Source organism: Ctenopharyngodon idella, chromosome 5 (genome assembly GCF_019924925.1).
Source record: "Ctenopharyngodon idella isolate HZGC_01 chromosome 5, HZGC01, whole genome shotgun sequence".
Classification (NCBI taxonomy): Eukaryota; Metazoa; Chordata; class Actinopteri; order Cypriniformes; family Xenocyprididae; genus Ctenopharyngodon; species Ctenopharyngodon idella.
This window is the reverse complement of record NC_067224.1, coordinates 42,811,180-42,835,016: the sequence shown is the minus strand read 5'-3', so window position 1 is coordinate 42,835,016 and position 23,837 is coordinate 42,811,180. Positions and strand designations below refer to the sequence as shown.

At 36.2% G+C, this 23,837-nt stretch overlaps 2 protein-coding genes across 6 annotated transcripts in view; both read left to right on the top strand.

Annotated features, from left to right (window-relative positions):
- fubp3 (far upstream element (FUSE) binding protein 3) overlaps positions 1-8,927 on the top strand; it is a 28,675-nt gene extending 19,748 nt beyond the window's left edge. For 2 of the 5 annotated variants that reach the window (XM_051894619.1, XM_051894620.1), the window contains exons 13-20: positions 4,150-4,310; positions 4,521-4,594; positions 4,905-4,981; positions 5,064-5,132; positions 5,818-5,892; positions 6,060-6,131; positions 6,212-6,336; positions 7,434-8,927. In XM_051894619.1, the coding sequence (XP_051750579.1) occupies positions 4,150-4,310; positions 4,521-4,594; positions 4,905-4,981; positions 5,064-5,132; positions 5,818-5,892; positions 6,060-6,131; positions 6,212-6,336; positions 7,434-7,442 (662 nt within the window). In that variant the 3' untranslated portion in view covers positions 7,443-8,927. The remainder of the gene's footprint in view (positions 1-4,149; positions 4,311-4,520; positions 4,595-4,904; positions 4,982-5,063; positions 5,133-5,817; positions 5,893-6,059; positions 6,132-6,211; positions 6,337-7,433) is intronic. The other 3 variants (XM_051894622.1, XM_051894624.1, XM_051894621.1) reach the window with 2 other exon arrangements.
- Positions 8,928-13,924: 4,997 nt separating this feature from the next.
- LOC127513105 (PR domain zinc finger protein 12-like) lies at positions 13,925-20,760 on the top strand. The gene is made up of 5 exons (XM_051894710.1): positions 13,925-14,209; positions 16,677-16,867; positions 18,130-18,285; positions 18,527-18,638; positions 19,986-20,760. Exons 1-5 carry the CDS (start codon positions 14,005-14,007, stop codon positions 20,408-20,410), a joined length of 1,089 nt encoding a protein of 362 aa, XP_051750670.1. The 5' UTR covers positions 13,925-14,004; the 3' UTR covers positions 20,411-20,760.
- Positions 20,761-23,837: the final 3,077 nt, after the last annotated feature.

Genomic DNA, 23,837 nt, shown 5'->3' with positions numbered 1-23,837 from the left:
GGTTGGTTTTGTTCTATTAATAAATTTAAATATCAGTTGGTTTTGTTTTATTAATAAATTTAAATATTGGTTGGTTTTGGTCTATTAATATATTTAAATATCAGTTAAATATTGGTCTGTTTTGTTCTGGTAAGAGATTTAAATATCGATTCTGTTTTGTTCTATTAATAAATTCAAATATCAGCTGATTTTGTTCTAGCAAGAGATTTAAATATTGGTTAAATATTGGTCTGTTCTGGTAAGAGATTTAAATATTGGTCAGTTTTGTTCTAGCAAGAGTTTTAAATATCGGTTTTATATCAGTCAGTTTTGTTTTATTAATAAATTTAAATTTCGGTCTGTTTTGTTCTTGTAAGAGATTTAAATGTTGGTCGGTTTTGTTTTATTAATAAATTTAAATATTGGCCGGTTTTGTTCTGTTAAGAGCTTTAAATGTTGAAAACAGTTGATCGTATCAAACGCAGCAATGTTCGGGGTACCACAATGCCAAGTTTCAAGAGTAAATAATACTAAGATCAAATAGCTAATACTAATTCTATTATGATACAGAAGTCCGCACCACAACTACAATGATAGCGGCACAGAGGAACAAAATCGTTAGAATCACTTTCAGAACGATTTTCAGCTGATGAACGATAAAAATATTGACGGCCAATTAGAATCCACTCAACTGTAAAAAGCTCTCGAGCATTTAAAGCGACAGAAAACAAAATCGAGAATAAATAGAATGTTATCATCTACTGGTTATAATTATCGTTCTGGGTGGGAAAAAGGGCCTTAAAAGTACAGAAGCTACAGCAGGGTGTTAATTTATAGGAAACAACATTGTGTTGTAAAGTTGTTTTGTAATTGCGTTGTAATGAAAGTACTGAATAATTAACAGACATCATGGAATACATTTTTGAGTTGGTGGAAATCTAGTTTACTTCGCTCAAACAAAACTCATCCTGTCAGATGCACGTTTTTCAGAATCGTCACTTTGTATACAATGGCCCTTATAAGTGCTCACTCTGTAGGGACCCTTTAAGCTCTTTATTTGATTACAATGGGGTAAAACATCTACTGGGTGGTCTTAAAACTGCCGTTCATCCGATGAGTGACGTTCTGTTCATTGGTGAATGAAACGGTTAACGTTTTGACATTCACACTTTTTCTTTTGTAATTATCATTAACTAAAACTCAACATTTTCATTAACCAAAAAAAAATATAAAAAATGTTTTATATCAGCGATTTTGAATAAGCAGCAATTATCATTTTTTGTTTTTCAAGTTGAAGAATTAAAATAACTAAAACTAAATCAACTAAAACCTAATAAATTATATAGAAATATTTAAAAAAAGAAACTAAAAAATGACAAAAAAATGCACAAAAAATACTAAAACTTGAAAATTAAAACAGAAAATATAAAAGCGAAGTCTAATTGAAAATATTAACAAACTGTAATAGTATCGTAATAATACTAAAATAACACTGTTGCACAGGGACTGTTGGATTGTGGGTAATATTTATTGCATGTAGTAGTATTTCAGTTTTTTTTTTTTTTTTTAATCGTTCATTAATTTTTTTTTTTTTTCTTAATTTCTGGGCATTTTGTTTTAGCCATTCAATTATGAATAGCAATTCATTTTATTTACGTTAAAGAGATTGTCAGAATCACTAATGTGTTATTAATGCAATGAATTTGGGTTTGGTTATATATGCAGGTAATTTTAATGTGTATATGTAATTTATCATTCCTTTAGATGCATTTTATCAACAAACCTCAAAATAATGAAAATAAGAGAAAATCATTTGCTGCCAGTTAATGCATTAATTAGCTGATTTGCGGTTCTCATACCCAACAGGGCTGTTAACTCTGACCTCAGTGAGAGACACAGATCTCATTGTTGATCAGCTTTGTTAGACTCACTTTTCAGTGCGTGTCGAAGACCACCAGTAGTTTTAACCAGCAGCCTTTAACCAGTCCTCTGTACGCTTGAATTAGAGCTCCTCAGTCCATGAACTCAACGCTCGGGTCTTTATCCGTCCCTCTGTCTGACTGCGGAGCTCATAATGGCTTCATTAATGCAGAAGTTAAATTTGTTTGACAATAGCTTAATGGCCCGTCTCAGTCAATCAGCCCTGGCGCAGAGGCAAAGAGAGGAGGAGCGGTTTTGATGAGCAGTTTCAGCCCGGGTCAGCCGGGGTCACGCCGCCTAGATGCGTCTCCCACAAGTGAACAAATGTTCAGACATCACTGTGTTTCCCTTTACCAGGCTTTCCTGTGTTCGGACACAATCCTGAGACCCCTCGTTTCTCCCTTGAGCAGATGATTTAAAGATGCATTACGTTGCTCAACTGATATGGCCGATGCCAATATGTATGACTTAGTAAAACATGCTTAACGATAGCTGAAATTAATATTATATTTATTTTACAATATTTACAAAATTAGTAATAAATAATTTGTAAATAAATTTGCATGAAAAAAATTTGAAATATCTGCATCCAATTCACACAGACCAGTGTTATTTTAGTTTTTTAGTTTTATTAGTTTTATTAATATTTCGAATGAGCTTTTATTATTTTTCATGTTAATTTTAGTTTAATTTATTTTTTTATTTTTCCCTCGATTTGCTTAAACGTTCGCATGATTCACTATTTCGTTCCCTCGATTTGTTAAAACGTTCGCATGATTTACTATTTCATTCCCTCGATTTGCTAAAACGTTCGCATGATTCACTATTTCGTTCCCTTGATTTGCTAAAACGTTCGCACGATTTACTATTTCGTTCCCTTGATTTGCTAAAACGTTCGCATGATTGACTATTCCGTTCTCTTGATTTGCTAAAACGTGTGCACGATTTACTATTTCATTCCCTCGATATGCTAAAACGTGCGCACGATTTACTATTTCGTTCCCTCGATTTGCTAAAACATTTGCACGGTTTACTATTTCGTTTTCCTCAATTTTCCTTGATTAGCTAAAACTTGCGCCCAAATGTGCTATTTCATTCCCTCGATTTGCTCAAACGTTCGCACGATTTACTATTTCGTTTTCCTCGATTAGCTAAAACGTGCGCCCAAATGTACTATTTTGTTCCCTCGATTTGCTAAAACATTCACACGATTTACTATTTCGTTTTCCTCGATTTGCTAAAACATTCCTACGATTTACTATTTCAGACTCTCAATTTGCTAAAACGTTCGCACCATTTACTATTTCGTTTCCTCGATTTGCCAAAACGTTCACACAATTTACCATTTTGTTTCCTCGATTTGCTAAAACGTTCCTACGATTTACTATTTCAGACTCTCGATTTGCTAAAACGTTCGCACCATTTATTATTTCGTTCCCTCGATTTGCTAAAACGTTTGCACGGTTTACTATTTCGTTTTCCTCAATTTTCCTCGATTAGCTAAAACGTGCGCCCAAATGTACTATTTTGTTTCCTCGATTTGCTAAAACGTTCGCACCATTTACTATTTCGTTTCCTCGATTTGCCAAAACGTTCACACAATTTACCATTTCGTTTCCTCGATTTGCTAAATCATGCGCATGATTTATATATCGAGGGAACGAAGTAGTAAATTGTGCGCCCAACTTAGTAAATTGAGGCAACGAGTTTGTAAATCATGCGCACAATTTAGCTTTTTTTTTCCCCCTGCATGTCGTGCAGAGCTCCATAATTAGAAATGTTTTTAATAGTTTTAGTTAATAATAACCCTGTTATGTACAGAGTACACGTTTTTAATGTAGTCAACAAATGCGCATTTCATAAAATCTTAATTCGCCCAAGTTTGCAAGGAAATTAAATGTTTCTTAGATATTCAACGACTTGTTTAAATGATATAAATGTGTATTTGCAGAGAAAGGAAGCTAAAGCAAAAGGAGAATGCTCAGGTGCTGCCGTTCTCAGTGCTGTCAAAATAAAAGTCCCATGTGATGTCAAAATAAAAGTCACATTGGCAAAACAGAAAACTTGCTTGCTGATGCCGAAAATCTCAAAATGCTAAAGATCAGCCGATATATCCGTCAACCACTGGTTCAAACTGGTTAAATCATGAGGTGTCTTAAAATCTTCCCACGTACTCAAGCTTCAAACAGGACGGATTGCATATGATGCATTTGTTTGAGGATCGTGCTCATGTGTTTGTGTTCTGTTCAGGTGGAGAGACCATAAAGAACATCAACCAGCAGTCCGGCGCTCATGTGGAGCTGCAGAGAAATCCTCCTCCAAACACCGACCCCAACGTCCGGATCTTCTCCATCCGCGGATCTCCTCAGCAGATGGAAATGGCCAGACAGCTGATAGACGAGAAGATTGGGGTGAGTGATCGCTTTCTCATCGCTTTCTGTTTGAATAACAGTAATAATTTCTTTAAAAGAAAACCTTTCTGACCCCAAATGTGGTGTTTGTGAAAGTAAACTCTTCAAGTATGTGTCCAAGGTCAGAGGATGTAGACTCTCCTCAGTCGTTGATGATCGGTCGAGTGTCTGTTCAGTCTCTGATGGGTTATTCTGCTCTTCCTCATACAGGCATCTGGAATGGGAGGAAACAGCAGCTTTGGACTCAGTCCTTTCACCCAAGGACCAGCGACCCCTCATCAGAAGTGAGTGCCTGCTTTCCCTTACTTTACTTCCTTCCTTACTTTCTTCCCTTTCTTTCGTTTCCTTTCTCTCTTTTCCTTCAGTTCCTTCCTCTATTTATTTCCTCTCTGTCAGTGAGTTTATTCTGATCAAGAACTTCAGTTTCAGGTTATTTTTAGTCTAAGATCAAAACAGAATAGAGTTTCCCTGCAGGATCTTGTTTCCTTGTTGTGAGTGTCTCAAAACTGAGCAGTGTGCAGCAGTGTGTTTTAGAGCAGGTGGATTGTGTCAGGAGTGTGTTTGTAATCTGTGAGGTGTTGTTTTGTGCACTAGTGGTCCGCAGACGTTCATGACTGGAGGTTGGGGAACCACATATCAGACATGGCAGCCCCAGAGCCAGCAGGACCCCAGTGAGTTTCACGTCCCTCATCCGTTACATCATGAACGTTTCTTCTGAGGACCGTCAGATTCATTTCATTCTGCTCATTTCAGGTCACAATGGATCCCAGACCGGCCAGATGGACTATTCCAAAGCGTGGGAGCAGTATTATAAGAAGCTAGGCAAGTACCTCTGAAACTACTGTGTGAACAACATCACAGGGAGACTCGTTTGAGAGGTTTTTATTTTCCTGACTAACAGTTTTCCAGGTCTGCCATATAATTTACCGCCACTTTTGAATGGACTGGAATACTGTTGTTGTTTTTCATTACTCCTGATAAAAGCCAGCAGATGAACTTGTGTTGTTGCGCACAAAAAAACGAATGCAATGTGTAAAAAATCAATACGGAAATCCATTCATATTAACATGGTACGTCATGCTGCGCAATTTGGCGAGGAAAAAAATGTCTATATCAATATGGCTTTATTATAGTTATTAATAATAAAAATATAAAAATTGCAAAATGAAACAAAATATGAAAATTATTTTTATCTTAAACTCTTTTTCTTTTTTTCTTTTTTTTTTTTTTTTTTTTACAGAGAAATATTACAATAGTAATATTTTTCTGTAAAATAAAAAAAATAGTATTTAAAAAAATAATTTTATTTTACATTACAACTGTAAAATTATACAATACTAATATTTATGGCTTAATTTCGTCATTTTCAAATATTAAACCAAACTTTTATTTTGGCGTGAAACCTCAGGAGCCCTTTTGTTGATCAGCGCTTTTCATTATGAGTTTGTGAAGATGTTTGGCGTATGTTTCGTTCTCAAACGCATGTTAAAGCGACTCAAACTCACAGCAGATGCGGATGAAGTTGCAGATGCAGATGAATCGAGACGCTCTGAGACGCCGGCGGATCATGAGCTGCTCACGTGTAAATGAACACAGCGCTGCGCTTCATTCTCATACACACAGTGCATGTATTTTTTTTTTTTTTAAAGTAAATCGCAGCCTTTGCCATTTGATAATAGCTGTATTGAGATTTCAGTTTTATTTGGATGAATCCTGCAGCCCTAGTACTAACTGATGTTCTCTGTGCAGGTCAACAGAACCAAGGCCAGAGCAGCGGCTCCGACTACAGCAAAGCATGGGAGGAGTATTACAAGAAACAGAGTAAGACCGTCTGTCCTGCGGTTGTTAATCGAATGTAGCTGGATGTCCGTGTTCTCATCCTTCTGTCTGTGTGTGTTCAGCTCAGGGAGCCGGTCCTGGTTCTCAGCAGAGTTCTCCTCCAGACTACAGCGCCGCCTGGGTGGAGTATTACAGACAGCAGGGGGCGTATTACAGCCAGGGACAGACACAGGCTCCCGGCCTCCCGGTAAACACACTATAGAGATTCATCTTATATTATTTATCAGCTTGTGCGCTGCCAGTCAAAGGTTTGGAATTATTTGAACATTAAAAGAAATTTCTTTTGCTCACGAAGGCTGCATTTATTTCATGAAGTAAAACAGTGAAATATTATTCCAGTGTAAAACAGCTGTTTTCTATGTGAATATATATATATATATATATATATATATATATATATATATATATATATATATATATATATATATATATATATATATATATATATAGTAAAGTGTAATTTATTCCTGTGATCAAATTTTCAGCATCATTACTCCAGTCTTCAGTGTCACATTCTAATGATGATTTGCTGTTTTTAAATTGTAATTTCACAAATTTTCTGTATTTTATTTACTATATATTCACATAGAAAACAGCTATTTTAATTTGTAATATTTCACAATTTTTACTGTATTTCATTTACAATATATTTATACAGAAACCAGCTATTTTAACTATTTTAAATTGTAATATTTCACAATTCTTACTGTATTTTATTAATCACATAGAAAACAGCTATTTTAAATTGTAATATTTCACAAAATGTTTACTGTATTTCATTTACAATATATTTACACAGAAACCAGCTATTTTAACTATTTTAAATTGTAATATTTCACATTTTTACTGTTTTATTTACAATATATTCACATTAAAACAGCTGTTTTAAATTGTAATTTTTACAATTTTTACTATATTTTATTTATAATATATTCACATAGAAAACAGTTGTTTTAAATTGTAATATTTTACAGTTTTTACTGTATTTTATTCTCTCTCTCTCTCTCTCTCTCTCTCTCTCTATATATATATATATATATATATATATATATATATATATATATATATATATATATATATATATATATATATATATATAAAATATTGTTTTAAATTGTAGTAATATTTCACTATTTTTACTGTATTTTTGATCAAATGCATGCAGTCTTAGTGAACAGAAGCGACTTCTTTCAAAAACATTACAAAATCTGAATGATTCCCATCTTTTGTCCGCCGGCGTGTTCATAACATCACACTGACGCTGTTTTTCCTCTCGTCCCGCAGGATCATTAAAGCGGACGACCACGGACCCTTTAGTTGAAGATTTTTGAATCACTGCGAGGAGGAAACAGACCTTTTGTAACAGAGGTTTCTAGATTTGCAACGCCTTGAAGACTTTTACTTTTTTTCTTAGTGAGAAACACTAGCTGTAGAATGACTTATATGATTTAAAAAGAGAACTATTTCTAAATCAGGACATCAAAATTGTTACTAAATCCTTGTGTACACACCATTTATTCGAATGGGCAATTTCCGGGATCCTTTTTGGACCGTTTCAGAGTTGGTTTGTTTTCTATTCTTCCTTTTTAATTCAACGATATATATATATTCAGATGTATATCGCCAAAACGAACCCCGGAGTTGCGGCATTTCATCGATCGCGCAATATAATCTCTTATTTTTCTAGTTCTGTTGCAATAAAATGATCGTGGGCTTAGCAGTCTTGAATACGTTATCGTTTAGTTTTGTCATGCAATGTTTTAAGAATGTGTACAAAATGTTTTCTTTCTTTTTTCTTATACATAAAGCATTTTAATTCAGTGCGATTAAATAAAAAACTGTGATGTTTTTGTTACAGAAATATATGCTTTTGTTACACGAAAAACGGCGAATGGCAGTCGGTTCCTGATGATGTAATTCCTCATGTACTTTGTATTCTGTTTTCATTGTCATTTTATTGTACTCTGGTTGAAAAAGGTGCAATATCTTATTTCAGTTTTTTTTTTTTTTTCTTTTTTTTGAAACAAAGATGGATTTCTCTAATATTTTGACAGACGTTTAACTTGTAGATCTTAGAGGTTTTTTTTAGACGTATGCAAATGTAACGGATAATTTTTTATTACAGTGATTTGACGGGGAAAGGGTGGTTGTTTTTTGCCTTTGCTCTCTTGTAAAACTATGTATGTATGCTCAGATACTTGACTAAATACTTTATTTAAAAATATATATAATTAAATCAAAGACTTTTTTTGTCCTGTGTTTTGCAGGAAAACTGTCCCTGTTTTTCTGTTCTGTTTTCATACTGAAATTTGTCAAAGATTGTGAATGTGTAATTTGAAATTTGATGTTGCATCTTGCTGACAGATGAGACGTTTTATGTGTGTTCTGTAAACTTTAAAGCGTTTAAAGCGTTCAAGACTGCTAAGCCTCTCAGAGCCTACCTGTGTATTAATTAATTGTAGTTTTTTATATTCGAAGTATTGGAAGATCAAAGTTCTTGTCTTATTTGGTACCGGCGGTCTCTCTGAAGCCCCTCATCCATCCCAGTACACACTGTGGACTCCTGTACAGTCCCGATCCAGTAACTTTTTAATTCTGTTTTTCCTTTCTACTCTGTGTGATCTAATATATGTATGATTGACTAGTTACAAATTGATCTAGTATTAACTTCATTGCTTAATGAAAAGGGATATTATAATTTCAAAAATGTTTAATTTTAGTGTTTCTTTTCTTCCTCATGTGTACAGGTAACCATGTATTAAAATGATTGAAAGACGACGTCTTCTTTTGTGCTTTTCTTCGCTTGGCATCATCCTTTTCTTTCGCTTCATCTTCCAGGTTTTTGTCTTTGTTTTGTTCATCTATATTTTCTGTGACGCCTAAAACAAATGGCAGGCAAGTCAAATGTGTTCACATCAAACTTCTGTCAAATTATTTCATATTTGCTCGTTCAGTAACACTTTACAATGAGGTCTCATTTGTTAACATTAGTTAAATGTACACTATATAACCTTTGGCCCTCTAGCGGTTGAAAGGCAGAACTGCATGCTTTGTTTTGATAGTCTTTTAGCTTTGCGTGACTGTGCGGATGAATATAGTTATCCTTCTGCTCATAAAACATCTACTAGATGGCAATTCAGTACGCCATGAGTAGTAATAACGTCCCTTTTACAACATTTCACGCTATCAACGAAAAGCCAAGCCACGCCCTCTCTTTTCGCCAGCGTTTTCGGCGTTTGTTTAAAACGGGTGATTCCACGGAGGTTGGAGATTTAGCGACTCCCTGTCAGCATTTCTTGCTCGTTTTGACAACTAACGTGTCATTCCCACACAAGACAAGCTGCAAAGCAGCCGGAGCAACTTTTCTATTTACGGATATGACGAGCCACACACGGGTGAGCGACGTAAGTACGAAATTTCCCGCGAAAACCATCCCGACCGGTCTAAAATATAAAAACTTATAACAGGCTTACCATAGTGAATCGGGGTAAAGCAAAAACACCTTTTGGAAGAAGAATTGATGATGTATTGATTCTTTATTTAAATTGTTAATTTTGATCAAAAAAAGGTTAGGCTAATGCATTAGCTAACGTTTCTTACAGCTTTTATTGATCTTTGTCAATGTTCTTTAATAAAAATGCAGTTGTTTATTCATGTTGACAGATACAGCTTTTGATTTTGAAAATGTATTGGTAAATCAGCTTGAACTAACAATGAACAAATTCTGCAGTATTTATTAAGCTTAGCTAATGACAACTAATGTTTAAGTCCGACTGAACTGAAGCTACCCGTCCAAACAAACAACATCTGTCTGTTCAGTGTTATTTTACTATCATCAAGATACTATTATAGTTTTTATTAATAGTTTGATTTTTTTTTTTTTTTATTATTTAATTGTTTCAGTTTTAGTTAATTTAGTACATTAATCATATCTATATAAATTAAAATGAGAAATGTTGGTAATTAGCTGAAATATTTTTTTTTAATGTTTTATTAAAAAAAAAAAAAAAAAAATCAAATAACACATTTTATGATTTTAGTTTTAGTAAATTATAATAACCCTGGTCTGTTGTTGTACATGTCTTTTAAGGTCCTTTAAATAGGTTTGTTGATCCCAGATGTCCGATTGTGTTTGTTTGTAGACATCAGAGTTTATTTGGACAGAAGATCTCTAGATTTACCATAATGCTTAAGGATGATCTTAAACTCTGTCCTGCCGTCTAGTGTAATGCATCCGGTGTGGTTTTTCCTTTAATTGAAAGCGCAGTGGTGTGTGTGTGTGTTTAGTGAGAGGTGGTTTGTGGGAGGATTCATTGTGCGTAATGGATTTTTAAGCACAGATGAGTTTCCTTCTCTTCTGCCCTCAGGCTGATAAAACACTGGACTGCAGGGAGTGTGTGTGTGTGTGTGTGTGAGAGAGAGAGAGAGAGAGAGTGATCCCAGAAAATTGCCATACATTGCCAGAGTGCCTTCTGTGTGAACGCAAACACGTCCCGGGATTGTTTCCGGGATTAATGCTGCCTTCACATGCTGTAGGAAATTTGATAATTCCCACTTCTGAAGTCGTGATTACGAGCTCATCGCATTCAAGTTTCGACATGAGAGGGCGTTCATATGCAATTTTTTACCTAGGAAACTCGTATTAACTATAATTCCGAGAGCATGTGAAGGCAACATGATTCCAGGATGGGGAACTAGTAACATTGCCGGTGTTGTGCTGAATCCTGACCCCTGCCAAATTATTATCCCTCTAGTATTGGTAGGTTTAGGATTAGGGGTGGGGTTAGGATTAGGCAATCAGGTAGCGAAATCAACGTGGGGGGTAATAATTTGACATGGAGTCAAAATTCGGCACAACACTGGGATCAGTCCTGGAACGCGTCCTGTGTGAACAAAAGCCTAATAAATGCCGTTGGGGTTTGTCGTAGTGATGATGCTGAAGCTGAGATCGTTCGCCAGCATCGAATTTGAATCAGAAAAAAAATGCATTAGCGTGGTTTCTTGAGAGAGAAAGACATCACAAACAAACGGTGAACAGAGGAGAAAAGCGAATGTGACAGAGCTCGTAATAAAACAAGAATCAACATCGGCTCGGTTTTTCTGAGATGGAGAGAACTGAGGGATTTGAAATGATGTAAAAGCGACACAGAGATGAGGTGTTTTTATTACTCCATATTCATCTGCACAAACAAATGCATGCAGTTTTGTTTTTTTAACAACTTACATAGTGTACCTTTAATTTATTTTAGTTTTAGTTTTTTTTTAGTTTTTTTCCACTTAATAATTTTAGTGCTTCAACTTAAACTCATTTCAGTTTATTGCCAAGGGAACATCATTTTCTTCTAGTTTTTCAACTAATATATATTTTCTTCAGTTTTATTTAAATTAACAGAAGTGTTTTTAATAGTTTTAGTTAATGATAATTCCCTGGATTAATGCATGAAGAACAAACATACACTCAACACAATGATTTCTGCCTTTTGTTCAGTTTAATTAAAACGAGCTAAAATAACTCAATTTTATCACAACTTAATTTCATTGTGTTGAATCCACCTAATATATTTAAAACTGAAGTTTGCATAATATATTTGTGTTAAAACTAAAAATTTGTTTGGCAAATGCAATAAAAGTAATATGTAACATAATAAATTGACTTAATCCAATTAAATGTGTTGATCCAACTAAACTAATTTAATTTGAAAGAAATAAATTGTGTAAATACATTCTTAAATTAAGTAAGGGTAATGAATTCATTTTGAGTGTAATTTAAGAGATATTTGAACTGCTGATGGTGGATTATTATTGAAGACAATCATGTTCAGGAGTCTGTGAACATTACGGCTTTAATTATTAATGTGTTGCATGAACATTATTGATCATTAACATTTCACATCGCTACACTTTATATACGCTTATGCAATTCTTAGCAGATCAGTTAAATATATTGAATGTGCATTCATATCTGAATGCATAAAGGCTTGTTAAAGTTAGTGAATATAAATACGTATATGCCGATGACATATTCATGGTTTTGATGTTTATCTCACATTCAGATCCAGACTTGAATTTCTCTTCACGAATTCACCTCTTTGTTTTTCATTATTTTGTTTTATAATAAGTCTTTTGTGTGTTTTCTTTAGACGTTTCCTTGTTTCTGCTGCACAGAAAGACACGGATCAGGGTGTTGATATTGTGAGTATGTATATATAATGTTTGGCTTTATAAATATATTACAATTAAATTCAGTTTCCTTGTCTGCATTAATTGGCCATTAATTAATGACTCTGATTAGGGTTCTATATAGAACTCTGGGTTCTTGACTCAATTTTAAAGGTTCTATATAAGGAGAAATGTCTTAAATTATTGCATAATACTTTCATGTTTAATGGGTTGTTTACATATTTTTCTAGTGGTGAGTTTGTTTACGAGCTGTTTAATTCATTAAAATGAAAAATTAATTAAACAAAACTAAATCCATAAAATGGAGGGAAACCCCTAAAAGCTTCCATATATGAAGTGCCTGAAAGAACCTTTTCATCTAAGAGTGTATAAAATAAAAAACCTTCACCTTCATTTCTGCTCTCAAACCCGAATAAACGAATGAATGTTCCTCCTCGAACATCACATGATGACAGTGATATCCAGTGTAATGGGTGTCAGATCCTCCTCAAAACGCCATGACAGATTGATTTGCATCAAATAAAAAGGGAACCTGCGGGATGAGAATGGAATAAAGATATTCTCCCTGCTGGAGGAAAGTGGGAAAATGCTCATTTCAAACACTCCATCCATCCGGAGAAGAAAAAGCTCACAAAGCCTGAACTGAACGCTGGGCTTCATATGAGCAGCGATCGATGTTAATCTGCTGAGATTCAGAAAGAATAGAGCGTCAGAGAGAAAAATACTCACTAATGTTTGTCACAAATTCACTAAGTGAGACAATAATACTGAGAATAAACTGTGTTTGAATGAATAGAGGGGTTAGTTGTCATTTTCTATTCACTGAAGTCAGTTTCTGTACAGACTTGAACCTTAAAGCTGTTTTACATTTACATTGTAATTATTGCCTGGTTTAAAACAAAATAATTAAATTAATCAAGACATGACTCCTATAATGAGCATGGTTAAATGCACATTATTAGATTATTCTTTGAAATATATATATTTCATAAAAAATTATATATTTTTTCATATCATTATCATATATTATATATTCTTAAATCATCCGTAATATATTATTCTTTGACATTTTTGGTGGTATTATATATATGACACTTGACACAAAATACATGTACACAATGTATGTTAATTTGTTTTACTCATTTTACTCGTCACCCACTTTAAACTTAAATTACTTGTGTCGTAAATAATTACATATTTAGACAAAAAAAAAAACTGCAACAAGAGAAAGTGAGTGAAATCAAAATAATTGCATGTCATGAGAGACTGTGTGTGTATTGAGGTTAATAACAGCTGGTTAAATGTGTGAGAATAATTGTAGCCTGTGATGTGTTAATAGCCTCTATACAGGTGTTGAGCCACTTATGTGAGATTATCTCTCAGTCTGTCTCTCTCTCTTTCTCCATATCTGTCTCACTCTCTCTCTCTTTACAAAGACTCGGAGTTTCTCATTGGGTGTGTGTCTTTAAGGGGTGGCGGGGCTCCTGCATAAAGAGGTTTTGTGTGTGTGTGTGTGTGTGTGTGTGTGTGTGTGTGTGTGTGTGTAGGTGGGTTGGAGGGTCATTAATAACTAATTAGAGCCTCGGAGCCACGGGCTCCTATAAGTGGCCCCGATCCAGAGGGACCGCAGCAGTTTCTTCCCATCCCCGCATCATCATCCCGCTCCGCCGCACACATGGGTTCGGTTCTGCCCGCGGAGGCGCTCGCGCTGAAGTCCCGGTTCAGGTCTCAGCTGTGTGAGATCATCACCTCCGATATTCTGCACAGTTTTCTGTACGGCAGATGGAGGAACGTGCTGGGAGAGAATCCGTACGAGGAGCAGCAGCAGAGCCCGAGAACCGCCTTCACCGCCGAAGTTCTGGCGCAGTCCTTCACTGGAGGTACTTTCACTTTCTGCGATCCATTGATTTCAACTGTTATTTGTTAAATATACGCAAAAGAGAGGTTAATGTCGCTCTTTATGTTTTTTTAAAGCTTCACCCTGACAGAGGTAAAATGATTGATGCTGATGTTCTCTGATGAAGTCCCAACAAACAACTTTATTATTAAAAAACAAATAATAACGTTCTAGGAACGTTCTCACTAACCTTGCCAGAACGTTGCAGGGAGTTTTTTTTTTACTTAAATATAACATTTATAGAACGTTCTCTTATTATTTTTATGTTTTATTTTTATCACCATGAAATAACCTTTCCAGAACGTTGCACGCGTTGTTGGGACGATCTGCACAAGCGAACTTTTTGTTTGGATTGTTTGCGGTGAAAAAAAAATCTCAAATTTAAGATGTGTTTTTGAGATTTTATTTAGGCTAATTGTTTGAACTAAAGCGAGATGTGTCGATTTTAAATATTAAATCGTTGTCGTAATATGTGATATAATCAAGAATGAATGAAAAATAAACTCCTTCGCAGAGAAAATCGCTTCGTAAATTATCAACAAAAAAAAAAAGTCTCGATGCTTTTTTTTTCGTCGTCGTGTGTTTAATTTCGTTATCGTGTATTTTTGGGGAATTATTTTTTTCGTTGTTGTTGTTGATAGTCTTATTTTGCGTCATGTAATTCTGAAAAATAATTGTTTAATTCCGATCGCGACTCCGTCTTAAGAAAACGGACGAAAATCGCCCGAACTTGACGATGCGTTTAAACGCTAATGAAACTCTAGTGTCATGATCTCCGAGAGCTGTCAGTGGGAATAAACTCTCTGGGAATTTCTTCTCAGGGATGCTGTTCTCCAGCATTTTGTCTCTTTTCTTTTGCTCCATTGAAGCCGTTTAACGCGGTGAAAAGGTGCTTTTGGACCCGCGCGTTCGGCGTGTAACCGCCGACGACTGAATGAAGCGGCTTTAAATTCATTTGGTTAACTTTGTGCTTGACCTGAGAAAGCCAAAGAAAAGATTCCCATTCTCGGAGCTTTATCCCGCATTCATGGATCTCTGGACAGGCTCTTTTCCTCTCCTGGCATCTCCGCTTCTCTCCATTAACACACCGTGAACGGCTCTTTCTGTCCTCATTCACGGCATGTCAAGCAGCTAATCGCCTTTCCATCTTTTTGTTTGCGAAATTCCTGCGTGTTTTTAAACAAGCCATCGCTTCATTCACTCACATTTATTGCTACAAACGTGGTGAAAGGATAATGAATGTGGAATGAGTCAGTGGAGAATAATGAGTGTCAGTGCGAGCAGAACGAATGCGGTTCTTCACCTTCTCCTCAGCCGCTTCTGTTGGCGTTTTGTGCGCAACAAATAGGCGATTCTTTGATTTTGACATTAAATGCGAGTGTCTTTCTTTGGCGCTTTGAGGCGACTTTCAATGCGCTTTTACAGTTTCCCTCCCCAACATTTAACGCATTTAATCCGGTTAAATAGAGGTCATATTTCGTGACCAAAATAATAATAAAGGGGATTCGTTTCATTCATTCGTTTCGAAGTGTCATTACAAAGATGAGCTAGTTTTGTTTAGCACTAGATAAACTATAAGCATCACACGTTTGTTTGACAGCTAAAAGAATAGGCCTGAACAATAAAATCGGTTTTTATTAAAGCTCAGTTCGTTTTTTGAAATTGTTAAACATTACACCAGCATAAAAAGCGATATTAAATAACAATCGCCAAAGTAAAGTAAAGTGGCGATTATATTATATTATATAAACTGTGTATAATAAAAAGCAATATTAACATGCTTCACTCTAAAAAATGCTGGGTTAAAAACAACCCAATTTGGGTTGAAAATGGGCAAACTCAGCGATTGGGTTAAATGTTTGACCCAACGTGCTGGTCAGTTTTATTTAACCCAGCTATTGTTTAAAAATGACTATATGTCTGGCTTAAAATGAACCCCTAAAAATCAGACACATAATTACTAGAGGCAACAATAATAATCAAAAGGTGAACATTTATCAATAAGCTATTTAATAAATGTTTATTGTTTAATTATTATTCATTAAACATTCATAAATGTCAATTTCCAACATATTTTGGGTTCATTTTAAGTGAGCAATACAGTAATTTTTAAACAATATTTGAGTTAAATAAAAATACTCAGCAGGTTGAGCATTGAGATTGAGTTTGTCCATTTTAACCCAACTTGGGTTGTTTTTAACCCAATGTAGAATAGATCACAACAGCCAGAATGCAAAGAAAAGCGTATTAATGTAAAGTTTTAATCAATTTAAAAATGTCATTTATAATTTTGCAAAGAGCAGTAAAGTGCCATATAGGCTGCTGATTATATTACATACAAATTATAGACTGCTGTATACCATAACAAGCAATATTATATTAGAATATCTCACATGAGAATACTTGAAACAAAAAAGCCCATTCATATTCATGGTGTTGATGTCCTGCAGAGGTTCAGAAGCTGTCTAGTCTGGTTCTGCCCAGCGAGGTCATCATCGCCCAGAGTTCAGTCCCGGGAGAAGGTCTGGGGATTTTCTCCAAGACCTGGATCAAAGCCGGCACTGAGATGGGCCCGTTCACCGGGAGGCTCGTGTCCCCTGAGCACGTGGACCTGAGGAAGAACAATAACCTCATGTGGGAGGTGTGTGTGTGTGTGTGTGTGTGTGTGTCAAACCAAGGAAACCTCATTTTATTCTGCATGATTTTTTTAGCATCATGGGATTCATTTGAACACACTCGTAAAAATAAAGCTTCCAAAAGGGGGTTTTCACTTGCAGCATTTTGGGTCCAAAAACAGATCCTTCCAGCGATCAGTTCTGAAAAGAAAAATTTTATTCTTAGAACATTTTAATAAACTAAAAGACCGTTTTCCACCCTTCCATGCACTTTAAAAGTCCAAAAAGGTTGTTTTTTTCCCCGCAGTGATGCCATAGAAGAACCATTTTTGATTCCCCAAAGAACCTTTCAGTGATCCGTTCTGAACAGAAACATTTCTTTCTTACACTCTTAAATATTTGACATCAGTGTTTCCATGAAGAATCTTCAACATCCATGGAAACTTTCCATTTCACAAAAGGTTCTTTAAAAATGTTCTTCACACCAAGAAAAAAACTCTTTATTTTGTGGAACCAAAAATGCTTCTTCTTTGGCATCGCTGTGAAGAAACCTTCTGGAACCTTTATTTTTAAGAGTGTAAAGAACATTTTAATAAAGAAGCTTTTTTCTGTTCCATGCACTCTTAAAAATAAAGATTCCAAAAAGTTTTTTTTGCAGCGATAGAAGACAAACCTTTCAGTGATCGATTCTTAAAAGAACCATTTTTTTCTTATTGTGAAGAACATTTTAATAATCTGAAGAACCTTTTTCTACTATAAAGAACACTGTAAAAGATGCTGGGCTAAAAATAACCCAAGTTGGGTTGAAAATGGACAAACCCAGCGGTTGGGTTAAATGTTTGACCAACCTGCTGGTCAGTTTTATTTAACTCAACTGTTGTTTAAAAATGACTATATGTCTGGCTTAAAATGAACACAAAATATGTTGGAAATGAAAAATCAGACACATAATTACTAGAGGCAACAATAATAATCAAAAGGTGAACATTTATTGTTTAATTATTATTCTTTAAACATATGAATAAATGTTAATTTCCAACATATTTTGGGTTCATTTTAAGCAACAATTCAGTAATTTTTAAATAATAGTTTAATAGTTGAGCAAACATTTAACCCGAACCGCTGGGTTTGTCCATTGTAACCCAGCTTGGGTTGTTTTTAACCCAGCACTTCAGAGTGAACCTTTAGTGGTTCCACTGATGTTTAAGGCACTTCATGGGTCCATCAATGCCAATAATCTTTATTTCTAAAAAAAGTGCACGTTTAAAAGGAACCGTGTGTGTTTCAGGTGTTCAACGAGGACGGCACCGTCCGCTGCTTCATCGATGCCAGTCAGGAGGATCAGCGCAGCTGGATGACGTACATTAAATGTGCCCGAAACGAACAGGAGCAAAACCTGGAGGTGGTTCAGATCGGCAGCAGCATCTTCTACAGGACTCTGGAGGTAAAACTCCTTCTGAACTGGTGATGAAACACTGGAAAATCTGAAAATACGTTAAAATTACATTTTAGTATTTGAAAAATCTAAAAGAAAGACACAATGAAAAAAGTACCATGAATGATGTATAAATAACTTTTTTTTTTTTTTGTGTTAATGTTTTGAGAACATTAATGAAGAACCAGATAACTGTGAACGAACGTCACTGGAAGGACAGGATTTCAATCATTTCTGTTTGTATTTTCAGACGATTCCACCAGATCAGGAACTGCTCGTTTGGTATGGAAATTCCCACAATACCTTCCTTGGTATTCCTGGAGTCCCGGGAGCAGAGGAGGAACACCAGAAAAAGAGAAACGGTATGTGTGTGTAAGAGAGAGAGAGTGTGTGTGAGAGAGAGAGTGTGTGTGAGAGAGAGAGTGTGTGTGAGAGAGAGTGTGTGAGAGAAAATGTGTGTGTGTGTGTGAGTGTGTGTGAGAGAATATGTGTGTGTGTGTGTGAGTGTGTGTGAGAGAATATGAGTGTGTGTGAGAGAATATGTGTGTGTGAGAGAATGTGTGTGTGAGAGAATATGTGTGTGTGTGTGTGAGTGTGAGTGTGAGTGTGTGTGAGAGAATATGAGTGTGTGTGAGAGAATATGTGTGTGTGAGAGAATGTGTGAGAGAAAATGAGTGTGTGTGAGAGAGAAAATGAGTGTGTGAGAATATGTGTGTGTGAGAGAATGTGTGTGAGAGAGAGTGAATGTGTGTGTGAGAGAAAATGTGTGTGAGTGAGTGTGTGAGAGAGAATATGAGTGTGTGTGAGAGAATGTGTGTGAGTGTGTGAGAGAGAAAATGAGTGTGTGAGAGAAAATGTGTGTGTGAGTGTGTGAGAATATGAGTGTGTGAGAGTGTGAAAGAATGTGTGTGTGTGTGTGTGTGTGTGTGTGTGTGTGAGAGAAAACGAGTGTTTGTGTGATGTGAATGAGTGTGTGAGTGTCTGACAGAGTGTGTGTGAATGAGTGTTTGAGAGTGTGTGAGTGTGAATGAGTGTGTGTCTGAGAGAGTGTGTGTGTGTGTGTGAGAGTGTGTGTGTGTGTGTGTGTGTGAGTGTGTGTGTGTGTGTGTGAGAGTGTGTGTGTGTGTGTGTGTGTGTGTGTGTGTGTCTGAGAGAGTGAATGTGTGTGTGTGAGTGTGTTATGTGTGTGTGTGTACCTGCATGTTAAGCTGATAAAAATCACAGCAATTACAGAGATAAAACTCATTGTGTTTTCTTAAGCTTTATTGCTTAATTAGTCAGAGTTTAAGAGCTTGAGGAAAGAATGCGGAGCAGATGTTATCTGTGAAACACGTGTACATGTCTGCCCTCTAGTGGTGCATCATGGGACTGCTGCTGTCCAAATTTGATATCCACTCATAATCTCGACAGTCATAATGTTTGGCTAAAATATTTGTCCAGATATTATTTTTAGCACCTTCGTATTTATGTGCCATATAAAGCAGAGAGACCTAGATAAACTATTATCTAACATAAAAATATCTAACACAGATCGTTAAACATCAGTCTTGTGTTGACTGCGTTCAAACCTTTTAACTTGTTTTTGTATAAAAATGTATTTCTTTGTAATTAATTGTGAAACTGACTTTTCAGTGTGGTGTTTTTTCATTTTACCAACAAACCGGGACACATTTAAGTTAACATTGTGTGGTCTTCATTCTCCTCCACAGACGACGCACACGTATGTGATGCTGCATCTTCCTCCTTGCCCTCCTCCTCCTCTTCATCAACCGCGAGTCGAATGCGCTGCGTCATCTGTCACCGTGGCTTCAACTCCCGCAGCAACCTGCGCTCACACATGCGCATCCACACCCTGGACAAACCCTTCGTCTGCCGCTTCTGCAACCGTCGCTTCAGCCAGTCCTCCACGCTCCGCAACCACGTGCGTCTCCACACGGGCGAACGGCCCTACAAGTGTCACGTGTGCCAGAGCGCGTACTCGCAGCTGGCCGGCCTGCGCGCGCATCAGAAGAGCGCCAGACACCGACCCAACGGCTCGAACTCTGAGGCCGGACAGCCGTCGTCTCCGCCAGCGCAGATGCCAGCCGTTTCCCATCCTGCACTGCTGCGTCACATCCCAACCATGGTGCTCTGAGACAAACTGCAACAGAGAGTCCAATTACTGTTCATGCACTTTAACCTCCACAGCTCAAGTTCGGCAATACAATCTCTAAGACAGATAGCTCAATACTTGAGTCACTCATTCAAAACATTTCACTCAGTGAGCACTATATATGAGTCTATGAGGATTTATCAGTGCTTGCATGAAATACATTCATTGTTTTCTCACTGCCAAAAGTCTAGAAAAAAGGTTCTTTATAGAACTCTAGGGTTCAATTTTAAAGGGCTATATGTAAAAAATGTTGTGTATTAAAGGGTTAGTTCACCCAAAAATTTAATTTCTGTCATTAATCACTCTCCCTCATGTCGTTCCACACCCGTAAGACCTTCGTTCATCTTCAGAACACAAATTAAGATATTTTTGATGAAATTCAAGGGTTTTTTTTTTTTAATCCTCCATTAAAAGCAACAAAATTACCAAATTCAATGTCCAGAAAAGTAGTAAAAACATTGTTATAACAGTCCATGTGACTGCAGTGGTTCAACCTTAATGTTATGAAGCGATGAGAATACTTTTTGTGCGCAAAAACAAAACAAAAATAACGACTTTATTCAACAAATTCACTACACTATTTTTGTTGCAGCACTTCCAGGTTCTACGTCCGAACGGCGGCTCATTATTGGCCGACGCCTGTTCACGTGATCAACTCAACGCATGCTGACGCAGGAGCCGGCCAATACTGAGCTAGGGTTCGGACATAAACACGGAAACGCAACACTGCGCCAACTGCGTAACACAGGCGCCTGCAGGATTTTATCTCTGTGCGCACAGAACTAGCCTATAAAAACAATAAAATAACAGAACAATTAGTATTATTATAATTATTGTTATTTTTGTTACATTTAATTTGTTGCCACGCTTTAATTTGTGAATTATATTATCAGAAAACTAAACACATTTAGCATCGTCAGGCTTTTGTTTGTGCTTAATGGATAAAACAACGGAGCTTCGCACTCAGGTTTATGGCGGCTGTAAATTTTACCTGCCACAAGATGGCACTGTTTTCGACACTCTTGAGGCTTTGAAACTTTTTCCGAAACATTTAGGGAAAAGCTTTAAAGATTTAAGAAGCTTAATTTCTCCATCCCTACTCAATAGTTTTAGGCATTTTTGCAAATGTTTCAATCGAATTTAGCTGTTTTAGAGAGCGTTTACTCATTTTGAGCCTGTTAAACATTAACTATCTGTAATGTCATTTTTCATGTGTGAAAAAAGCGACGAAACTAAACTAGCCAATCAGATTTCTTTTCACCCATATCCTCCACGCCCACCCATGCACGCACACACATTTGACTTTACAACACACAAACGCACACCTTTATTTATTCTCATCCTCTCTTTCTTTTTTAATATGTCATAAGTGTACGCAGATATATTTTAATAATCAATTTAGAAATTATGTAAAAAATAAAAATGGCATTATTTAGTGCCCTCTCATGGAACGCACAGTGCGTACAGCCGTACGGCTGCAGGCACCACTGGCGTAACAGACTGACATGGAAGAGGAAAAATTGTTGAATAAAGTCGTTATTTTTGTTTTGTTTTTGCGTACAAAAACTATTCTCATCGCTTCATAACATTAAAGTTGAACCGCTGTAGTCACATTGACTATTATAATGTTTTTACTACTTTTTTGGACATGGAATGTGGTAATTTCGTTGCTTTCAATGGAGGATTTTAAAAAACCCTCTCAGATTTCATCAAAATATCTTAATTTTTTTGTTCCGAAGATGAACGAAGGTCTTACGGGTTTGGAATGGCATGAGGGTGAGTAATTAATGACAGAAATTGGGTGAACTAACCCTTTAATCACCCTTTTTGCCAATGTGTGAACGGCTTGTAATGAAACTTTAAAAACGAGACCTTCCCCGACTTCATAGGTTGTCTATGAAAGCTTGTAGACTGATTTTTATATGAAGGACTCGGGACGTTTTTGCCGGGAAAATCAAAAGCATGTGACGGTTACACGCGCTCCCGAGAGCCTCTCTTCCGATCAATTTCATAAGAAAAGCTAATGATCAGGTCCATTCTCTTCTGTCATGCAAAGAAAAGGGATTCATTCACACTATCGTCTCACATAATCAGATCTATATAGTCTCAAATATACGTTATAATCTAACGATCGTGTTATTTTAATTACCTCATCTGTCGACGGTAAATCGCAGAGCTAATGCAAACATATCCACATCACTTTCCGAACTGCTGTTTTCTCACCGCTGACATTTTTGTTGTGTTTATTTTGTTATCGAGAGGAAAGCGCGCGCAGCACATATTGAAATATTGATCTAACCGTCGCTCTCAGCAGCAGGACGGCGTCGCGATGTTCGTTAACAATATATCGCTGCAAAGCTATTTCCAACTTTTTACTTCTAAGCCAAGAACAACAACAACAATCAGGGCCTTAAATCCCGTTCAGTCTCTTCTACGCGTGCACGAGCAATAAGTTCCTGTCTGCAGTTCACTTCACAGCCACCGGTGTCGCTAAAAACAAGGGTTTCTGAATTCTACATAATAGCCTCTTTAAAGACCCAAAAATGTACTATAAAAGGACTGCGTAATGCTTTCATGTTTAAGGGTTGTTTCATTATTTTTTTCTAGTGATAAAGTAGGTTTATTTTAATTCATAAAATTTAATCAAAATTAAAAATGAATTGAAACAAAATTAATTAAAAATAATCCTGACAGAACCATGTACCTTTTCTTATGTGTATAAATTATAAACAAAATTGCATAAACATCCTTAAATCAAGATACTGGAGAAGCAAAATGACTTCAGATATTAAGTCTTGTTTTCTGAGAAATAGGTCAAAATTAGGTGACAAGAAGATCAATGGGGTCAGAAAAGTAAACTTCATTCAGAAGGGAACTTTTATTATTCTGACCCCCATAATTGTTTCCAACCGCCAAAACTTGAGCTACCTACAGACCAATCTTGTGAAAACCTAATTTTGTTGCATTTCTACAGTACAATCTTATAAATAAATGTTCCAAAAGGGGGTTTTCATGTAAGAAGAATTTGAAGTAGAAACCAGCTAAAAGTTGGCTGAAAAAGTGACCCGAGTATTGCTAAATCTGTCCTAGCGATTGTAAAAACTGCTGTAACTGTGTGAAACCACAAGATGGAGGATGATGTTGATATTTGTATTAGTGAATGAATGTTCACTGGTTACAGGGATGCTGGACAGATATCAAAGAGAAGAAACAAAGGAAATATGGCACAAAATACATATAAAGTGACTAAACTGAATGCCTTAAAGTCTCGTAGAAAATGACACGGCAGTCAAACACTTGGACACTCGTTCTTTATACACACTGATTATCACATGTTAGAGTCAGTGCAGTGATGAGAACTCAAGTCTGGGAATGATGCCGTGATCCTCAAATGAAACACTCTTACATT

Bases quoted from the DNA above. Each gene is read 5' to 3' on its own strand.
- LOC127513105 (XM_051894710.1), top strand. From the start codon at position 14,005: ATGGGTTCGGTTCTGCCCGCGGAGGCGCTCGCGCTGAAGTCCCGGTTC. The intron at 16,868-18,129 runs GTGTGTGTGTGT...TGTGTGTTTCAG, and splicing joins ACAATAACCTCATGTGGGAG to GTGTTCAACGAGGACGGCAC. The intron at 18,639-19,985 runs GTATGTGTGTGT...TCTCCTCCACAG, and splicing joins ACACCAGAAAAAGAGAAACG to ACGACGCACACGTATGTGAT.